Consider the following 9,624-nt stretch of genomic DNA (forward strand, 5'->3'; position numbering starts at 1 on the left):
TGCCTGTTGTTGAAGGCATTGATTCACATGGCTTTGTGCGTTATTTGCACAGAGATCACAGGATCACTTTATGCAGTGTCATTACCCCTGGTTGCCTCTGAGCTTTTCTCCACGTTTATCTTGGAAAGTCATTTTGGCATAATGTGGAATATGCTCGTGAGCCTTGGATAGGAGCAGGGGACCAGAGAGCAGGCATCACTTCACATCACCCCGTGTCGGGTTGATACTATCATGTAGAGGTGCTCATGGTGCTTTGGAGAGTTGGCTGACCTTGGGTAAGAGATCTGTCTTTACTGCTTCTAGAAATTGACTTAAGTCAGCAGGAATTAGGTCCTTTGTGCAATTCCTGTCTCCTCCACTTCCTGCTGAAATACATTTCAGATTCTTTGTATAAGGAAAGATTATACTGAGTTATACTGAGAAATTATTTCAGAACTTTTTTTTTTTTGAGACAGATCTCACTTTGTAGCCCTGACTGGCCTGGACTTGCTCTGTAGACCAGGCTGACCTCAAACTCAGAGATCTGCCTGCCTCTGCCTCCCAAGTGCTGGGATTAAAGCTGTGCAGGCCCCCACCGCGCACCCCCACTGCACACTCCTCCCGCTCAACTTCATTTTGTTGCACTCTGATCAGTGGGAGGAACAAGTCCCAAACTTGCTGGACAAAAGTAGGAGATGTAAATGATTCTGTCCCTGAACAGCATGACTTACCTGAAAGAAAATGGAAAGATAATGCATAAAGGAAAGCCACACAATTAAAAAGGTCAGATGCCATGGTGCACACCAATAATCCCGGCGTTCAAGAGAGAAAAAAAAAAATTAGAAGTTCAGCATCATCCTCGGCTACATGGTGTTGGAGGCCAGCCTAAGATACTCAACATTCGAGGCTCCCTAAAACCAAACAACAACCCAACATCAGCTCCGTTGTTAAGCTGTGTCATGTTCACAGGGTCCCCGGTAGCTGTGGTGTAAAGTTCTCTTCCAGTAACCTTCAAAAGTGTTTGTATTCTCTCTTCTTTGCATGCGAATATATGCATTCTACCTTTAAGTTAAAGATACCTCTGTAAAACAATATAGTACCATCAACATAATTTCCAGGACTTAATCTGTCATGGATTTTCCCTGATGTTTCTTGTGGGGTTGATATTTTCCCCCTTTAATGAGGATTTGAATCCACTATTTAAAAAAAAAAACACAATTTTTAAAACTCTATATGAATAATCATTTACCCAGCTAAATATTATTTCCCATAATATAATTTTGTTCTGTTTGTTTGACACAGTGTCTCACTGTGTGGCCTATACCGGCCTTCGATTTATAATCTTCCCACTTCCGCATCCCAGAGTGTGTGTGTGTGTGTGTGTGTGTGTGTGTGTGTGTGTGTGTGTTTCCCGAGAGAAGGTCTCGTGGGTCCCAGACTTGTCTGGAGCTCACTGTGTAGCTAAGGACAACCGTGAGCTTTCTGATCATCCTGCCTCTCCCCAGTGCTAGGATTACAAGTATGTACCTAGCACACAATCAAACCCAGAGCTTCAACCATGCGCGGCAAGCATTCTGCGAATTGAAACACACACACACACACACACACACACACACACACCTTAGTGTCTCTTTTTATTGTAGCAAGTAAAGGAAGATTACGTCTGTCTCCATTGAGATAACCTATGGATGGAAAAGACTGGATATTAATCACTGTTGTAGATTTATTTGAAACATGAGAAATTTTATAAGCAGTTAACTCCTCCAGCTAATACTGTTTTTACTACTGAGACCTAAATAGAAGAGCTCTTCAAATTGTGCATTTTTTTTGAATTAGCCTAGAGGCGGGGTAGTGTGATTTCAACTGTGCCTTGTGGAACCCGAAAGACTGTTTCTAACTCCACTGTCGGGTTCACCGTGCTTCAGTATTCTCATCACTACAATTGGTTAAAACAGAGTGTTTATGCCAAGTGTATGTCAATAAGCGATGTTATCTCAGTGTGCGCTCTCACAATTAGATTAGATTATACACACAAGATTGTGCTGGATAAAGGGGTAGGATTTTGAGGCTAATTTCAAATTTTATAGCATTAATTTCTACCTGATTTATTTAATCATTTTGGCCTTGTTTGTCATCGAGTGTTTAATCTAGTCACAGGCATAAGCAATGTAAAAGATAATAAAAATGAGAGCCAGTATTTTCCTAGAAGTCACTGGATATGGAAGTATTGGGGAAGAATTAGGAAAATTTACCTTCTTTTTGATATATCTTATTATTTTCTTTGCGGGGGGATTTAAAAATTGGCCAGTCACCCCAATGCAAATAAAAGCTAAGAACAAGAAATGGTTCCTTGGCCAGCCAGATGGATCAGGTTTAGAAGGCGTTTGCCAGGCAAGCTTTGTTTGATTTTGTTGTTGTTGTCATTGTTTGTTTTTTTTGTCTTTTGGAGACAGGGTTTCACTGTGTAGCTCTGGCTGTCCTGGAATTCGCTTTGTAGACCAGGTTGGCCTCGAACTCACAGAGCCCTGCCTGACTCTGCTGGGATTTAGGAGACATGTACCAGAGTTACAACCTCAGGACTACATTGTAGGAGCAGACTGACTTCCACAGTTGTTCTCTGACCCCCATGCTCCTGCTGTCTCACACACACACACACACACACACACACACACACACACACACACCACCATCATCATCATCATCATCACATCCACACAATAATAATAATTGATAATAATAATAATAAGGTGTAATCCAAACATTTTAAGGAAATGGTGGTCTGATAAAAGCTGCATTGTTCAGGGACCACAGTTTCCTTTCTCTGTCCACCAGGTGGAGGTATAGAGGTTTGTACTCTGTCTTACAGCAAAATTCCGGTGAGTTAGGAAGACAAATACCACGTTCAAGAGTGTGAAACCCCTTCCCATTCACTGCACTTCACAGCCTTGTGTTTTAACCATTTCCCCCAGGATAATAAAAACAATAGATTGGGTGAAGGCCCATCCCCCAGGTCGTTTTCGTTGAACTGTGGTCGCACAGAGCCAGGGTCGCACAGAGCACAGGTCAACAGAAACGACCCCTGCAGGCCTTGCAACAGCTGGAAGAATAGAGCCATGCTAACAAAATGTCATCCAAGTGCTCACTTCTCCTGCGCACAGAACGCAATTGCGGCTTAAAGGGTGGACATATACCAACTGGGAGAGCACCGTGTTCCATGTAGCCTGGTTCACAAGAGTCCTTTGTTCTTGTTTTCCAGGCGCAACGCTGTGCCTCAGTCAATCGGTTCGCTAACTTAAGTCGCTTTAACCGAAATGGAAAAGTATGAGAAACTGGCGAAAATTGGAGAAGGGTCTTACGGGGTTGTATTCAAGTGCAGAAACAAGTCTTCTGGACAAGTGGTGGCTATCAAAAAGTTTGTGGAGTCCGAAGAGGATCCGGTTGTTAAGAAAATAGCCCTGAGAGAAATACGCATGCTGAAGGTAGGTCACGCGCCCCACAGGCCGACATCTGCACCCCAAGTCGTTGGTTGAGACGGGCACTCTAAGCGACCTAGAATTTTAAAGTCGGGTTTCTTTCCATTGGACTTAAATTCCTAGGGATCAGCAACTTTGGGAAATAGGGTTGGACTCTGGCCTCTCTGATCTGATCTGATGTGTGTGCATAGCAGTAGGTGGTTAAAACATGGAAGTACCTGGCGTTCTGTGCTGTACATCCGGACTGGGGAACATCCACGCTGTCCTAAGTGTCCTGACCCTACTGTTTACCCACTGCCCTCCACCTGCCCGTCTTCTGGACTTTGCCCCCACACACTTTCCCAACCAACCCGCAAAACTGCATGAGCACTTCCCAGCACAGGGGGGCCCCAGGGGCCCTGGAGATGTTAGCATGGGTCTGCCTCTGCTCAGTATCACCCAGCCATGAACGTGTAATGAGTTTCTTACATTGTTTTTCTTTGTTGCCATTGCTTTTACTCCGACGGAACTAGATGTAGAACTTTCATATGTTCTCAGTGGAAATGTTTTCCTAGCCTAAAAATCCCTCTGTTTTTAAAGCTATAAGCCACTTGGGGACCTGCAGCATTGCTGCAGCTGCAACTGCAGCTGCCAAGTATCCTGCAGCATTTTTTATTTAATCCATTTCAATAAGTCTCTCCAACATGAATGCCTGTGGTTGGAACCCCTGGGGCTCTCACTAAAATATGGAATCTGGAGGTGGGGGGACTGGGGTTGTTGGTTCCTGAAGTGCCCTGTTTCTAATACGCTCCCAGAGGTGGAGAAGCCACTAGTGCACACACACACATCTGAGGAGCCCACACCAACCGTCATTTTCTAAATACCATCTGTTATTTTCAGGGGAATTTCAGCTTGTAAGAGTGAAGAGTATTTGAACATTATTTGTTCTTTTCAAATATCGTTCAGTTTTCCCCCATATATTGTAGGGGTTCATTTAAAATAGAATTTAGTTTAAAATAGGAGTCAATCTTACCACTTGACCGGCAGAGGGCGCTAGCGGACCAATCTGTTCTGGCGATAAACTTGAAGGCTTAGGTTTTTGCTTATTTATTTAGCTTCGGAATTAAAACTATCCCAATCTGAGGGTGCGCTTTAACGTGCAAAGCAGCCATGCATCATTCCCTCTGTGCGGCGTCTGGTGATGGCTCATAGCTGCTTTCCTGCCCTGAACACAGCCCTCTTTTATTTTCTTCACTCTCTTCTTATTGACCTTCCATCCTCCTCACACTGCCTGTTTTCCTTTAGGCAACCACGGAGCAGGCTGAGTCCACATCACTAGCCAAGTAGCTGTGGGTCGCAGGTCTGCCCACAGACAGTTCGCCCGGGTTAAACTTGGGCACAGCGGTAGCGTGGAGCTGCAGCGTCTGAATCTCTTGTCCACCTGGCGGGAAAACTGTCCTGGTTCCAAACTGTGGTTTTGCTGGAGGCCAAAGCAGCCTGACTCTTAAAAACCATCCCTGCCACCCTTTGACCTTTGGCCCTTTTCACCAGTGGAGTAGGCAGAGTGAAGATTGATTTGGGGCTCTGGACACAATTCTCTTGTGTCTCGTTTTCCCAACTACTGAGCAGCAGTTTCCGGGTGATTTTTGTTGTTGTTGTTGTTGTTTTACATTTTGTGTGTGTGTGTGTGTGTGTGTGCGCGCGCGCGCGCGCGCGTAAGTGCTTGCGTGCGTGCAGGTGTCTTGGGATCCCCTGAAGCTGGAGTTACAGGTGGTTGTGAGCCATCTAATGTGGATGCTGGAAACTAAGTGCAAGTTGTCTGGGAGAGCAGGAAGTACTCTTAACCTCTGAGCCATCTCTCCAACCCAGATTTTTTTTTTTTTTTGAATGGTGACACACTTGCAGATAGTCATCTACAGATATGCAAGGCAAAGTTCTGAGTATGCCTAAGACTCTCTGAACCTGCAAAATACTTATTGAATTGCTACAAATATACAAAATATGTGTGTGTGTATGTATGTGTGTATGTGTGTGTGTGTGTGTGTTGGAAAACTGATTTGTCTACTAGATATACAACAATGAAAAGCAATTACAGATAGGTAAAGTCATCTGTCCTGTTTTGCCCAGGAACATCCTGCTTTATAGTTTTTGTCCCAGATTCCTGTGGCGCTAACCGTCCAGTCCCCTCAGAGGTGTCCTGGTGTATACAGTGAACTATTTGGGCCCCCTCAGCCGAGTAGCCACGTATAATAGTTTGCCTACAATTGTTCTCGTTTCTACCTTTTATATTGACTTCTATACTAAGATTTTTATATTACTCTTGAGATAGATTATCTAACTTCATTATCACTTTAATTTTGATTTAAAATATTGAACAAAGGGCTAGAGAGGTGGCTCAGAAGCCAAAAGCACGTACCACTCTTGCAGAGGACGTGGGTTTAGTTCCACAGCCATCTGTAACTTTAGTTCCCGATGACCTGATGCTTTCTGGCCTCTTTGGGTACCAGGCACACAAGTAGGGCATGTGCATACACACAGGCAAAATGCTCATATACATTAAAACAGTTTTTTAAAAAATCATGTGTATGATGTTATATTGCACAGAAAAACAAAAAAGAAATAAAATATCAAAGACTACTTTCTGAACTATTTCCATGTGGCAATAGAACTCAACACATGTAACATCTGTGTGTACATCAGCACAACCACAGAGCAGAATGCAATGAAAAGAATACCTAAATGCGTTAGCTTGGAGGGACTCCTCTGATAAGAAGGGTAGCAAAAACTCAAGAACAAGGCTCCAGCATTGCTGGGAGCCAGCACTAGAAACCAGGCTGCATTTAAACCCAGCCAACATTTGCATTAAATCCATAGTAAAAGGGGACTGGAGAGGTGGGCTCAGGCTAAGAATACACACTGCTCTTGTAGACAGCCCAAGTTTGCTTCCCAGCACTCACACCAGGCAGCTCACACCTGCCAGTAACTCTGGCTCCAGGGAATCTGGTGCCCTCTTCTGGACTCATGTGCATGTACACATTCACACACACACACAAGTAAAAAGAAAATAAAACTTTTGTTAGCCCACGATAATGTGTAAGCTGCATAGGCACTGATTATTTTATAGTCCTTTGCACAGCAATTCTGACAACCTGAGTTCAATCCCCAGACTTACATGGTAGGAAGAAAGATTCAGTTCCCACAAGCTGTCAACCGACTTCCACACGTGTGACCTGAACATCCACGAGTGTTACACACCTGTGCACTCAGAGACATTAATTGATCAATTAATTAGTAATGAAAAGGTTAAAAGGGAGAGGGTCAAAGAGGACACCTGCTATCAGCCCCTAGCCTCCAAGAGTGCACACACACGTTTTCTCCTCCACAAATATACATACACACCAACACACACAATAACAAAGAAGCTTCTATCCAGGAGGTAGAACAGTAAATTGGAGCTTGTTCTCAAGCGTGGCAGTAAGTCTGGGAGCGGAGATGAATGGAGACACATTGCTCAGCCCGGCACTTCGATTCTTTTGCAGCAGTTGAAGCACCCAAACCTTGTGAACCTCATCGAGGTGTTCAGAAGAAAGAGAAAGATGCATTTAGTTTTTGAGTACTGTGATCACACGCTGTTAAATGAGCTGGAGAGAAACCCGAACGGGTAAGTGATGGGAGAAACTAGAGTTCCGTGGCCAGTTCGCCCTTGTTCTATGTGCAGTCGGCTATGACAAATTTCAAATCCCAACCCGTTTCCCATGCCTTCCCATCCCCACCTCTCCCACCCCCAGTCTATCCTGGTGCATCTGGCTACCATCCTCCAGCTTCAGGTAGGGTGTGATCAGAAGGCGATGGCCACTAACCATCGTGTAACCAGAACAAAAAGGCAGGGAGTCCAAACCCCAGTGTAGCTTGAGAGGAAAGGTCACCTGGCCTCAAGGAGGAGCCACAGTTCAGAACAAGGAAATCTAATCACATAGCTCCCCAGTAAGTTAAAGTATAAAGGCACCTACTGGGGCTGGGGAGACAGCTCAGCGGTTAAGAGCGCCGGCTGCTCTTGCAGGGGACCCATGTTTGGTTCCCAGGACCCACATGGCAGCTCACAGCCATCGTAACTCCAGTTCCAGGGGCCGAGGCCATTTTCTGTCCTCCCTGCACGTGTTCCACAGACATACATGTAGGTAACACCCACACACATAAAATCTGTAAAAAAAAATAAATAAATAAATCTTTAAACCAAAAAAGGAGACAGCTCCAAACCTGACTGAAGTGATAAAGGATTTGATTTAAATGTGCTTGTGTTTTTAGATGAAAATGTTTACTATAGACATACAGACATCTCCTCATCCTTTCTTTTGGTTTTGTTTTGAGACAGGGCTGTCTGTGTAACAGCCCTGGCTGTCCTAAACCTCACTCTGTAGAGCAGGCTGGCACTGGAACTCAGAGTGATCCACCTGCCTCTGCCTCCCAAACGCCCAGCGCCTCATCAATTTTTTTTTCTGTAGCACAAAATTCTAATCAGAATGTGCCAATAGGTTAGGTTTTAAACTCTAAAAAGTTAGAACAAACCAAGAATTATTTTAAAGAAGAAAAAGGGAATGCGGTAAACAATTTTGTAAAAAAAAAAAAAAAATCCAAATAAAGCCAAAAAAGAATTTCCAAAACTATCACCACAATTAATAATTTTCAAACTGAGTAAGTTGGGTGCTGTGGTATACTAGAGAGGCTGAGACAGGAGGATTACAAGTTCAAGGTGAGCCTGAGCAAACTTAATCAAAACCCTGTCTCAAATGTCTGAAGAAGGGTTAGCGACATAGCCCCGTGGGGCAGAGCTTGCCTGGCGCATGCAAGGCGCAAGGGATCAATCTGAAGCCCACCCCCAAACCAATCAGGTGTGCAGGCCTCCTCCAGTGAGAGAGAATGCAGGTGGGTCATTCGGCAACGTTGGTGACTACTTTTAAAGCTGTTTTCATAGTTTGGCCGTAGAATTCCACTTAGAGAAATATGTATCAGGGAAAAAAGGGCAAAACCATACATCCCAATATTTCAACATCATTACACAGAACTTAATCATTACCTAGTCTTCCAATGGTGAAGGATTGGTGAGCCAAGACACAGCTCTCCCCTGGAAAGTCCATGTCTGCACTGGGTATGTTTCTCTTCTCTTTCCCTTAATCCTGTGTAGAAGGTTAGGAGTGGTGGATACATAAACCGGTGATCTTTGTGCAGGAAAAATTGAGACAGGAAGATCCCCCTGGAACTGACCAGCTACTCCAGCCAAATCAGTGAGCTCCAGGTTCAGTGAAAGGCCCTGCCTCAAAAAATAATAATAGGGCTGGGGAGGTAATGGGCTGAGAGGTGACTCAGCTATTAAGAACATGGACGGCTCTTCCAGAGGATCTGAGTTCAGTTCCCAGCATGTATGTCAGGTGGCTCATAACAGCCTGTAACAGGTTGCATCTGGCAACCCTAACCTCCATGGGCATCCACGTGTGAGTGCCCATACACATGGACACTGTCATGTCAGGGTTTCTACTGCGTGTGATGAAACACCATGACCAAAACAGCAGCTTGGGGAGGAAAGGGTTTATTCCACTTAGACTTCCACATTGCCAGTCATCAACAAATGAGGTCAGGACAGGAACTCAAGCAGGGCAGGAACCTAAAGGCAGGGGCTAATGCAGAGGCCATGGAGAGGTACTGCTTACCTCCTTGTTCCACCTGCTTTCTTATAGAACCCAGGACCACCAGCCCAGGGGTGGCCCCAACCACAATGTCCTGGGCCCTCCCACATTGATCACTAATTGAGAAAATACCTTACAGCCGGATCTCACGGAGACACTTTCTCAGTTGAGGCTCAGTCTTCTCTGATGACTCTAGCTTGTGTCAAGTTGACACAGAACCAACCAGTACAGACATGCACACATAAAAATTGAATAATAAACTGGGCATGGTGGCGCACACCTTTAATCCCAGCACTGGGGAGGCAGAGGCAGCTGGATCTCTGTGAGTTCAAGGCCATCTGGTCTACAAAGTGAGTTCCAGGACAGCCAGGGCTGTTACACAGAGAAACCCTGCCTCCAAAAAGAAAAAAGTTATTTTACTAAAATTTAAATATAAAAAAATTGAAATAAATCCTTAAAAAAATAGTAATTAGGTGGACAGAAGATCCTAGGAAACCAACCCTGGGCCTTCA

The 9,624-nt window shown here is 44.6% G+C and overlaps 1 protein-coding gene across 2 annotated transcripts in view; it reads left to right on the forward strand.

Moving 5' to 3' along the window:
- Nucleotides 1-9,624, forward strand: part of Cdkl4 (cyclin dependent kinase like 4) — a 43,750-nt gene that overhangs the window by 5,321 nt on the left and 28,805 nt on the right. The window contains exons 2-3 of one of the 2 annotated variants that reach the window (XM_005360755.3): nt 3,236-3,458; nt 6,971-7,092. In XM_005360755.3, the coding sequence (XP_005360812.1) occupies nt 3,291-3,458; nt 6,971-7,092 (290 nt within the window). In that variant the 5' untranslated portion in view covers nt 3,236-3,290. The remainder of the gene's footprint in view (nt 1-3,235; nt 3,459-6,970; nt 7,093-9,624) is intronic. The other variant, XM_013351346.2, reaches the window with a different exon arrangement.

This window comes from Microtus ochrogaster, linkage group LG3 (assembly GCF_000317375.1).
Source record: "Microtus ochrogaster isolate Prairie Vole_2 linkage group LG3, MicOch1.0, whole genome shotgun sequence".
Classification (NCBI taxonomy): domain Eukaryota; kingdom Metazoa; phylum Chordata; class Mammalia; order Rodentia; family Cricetidae; genus Microtus; species Microtus ochrogaster.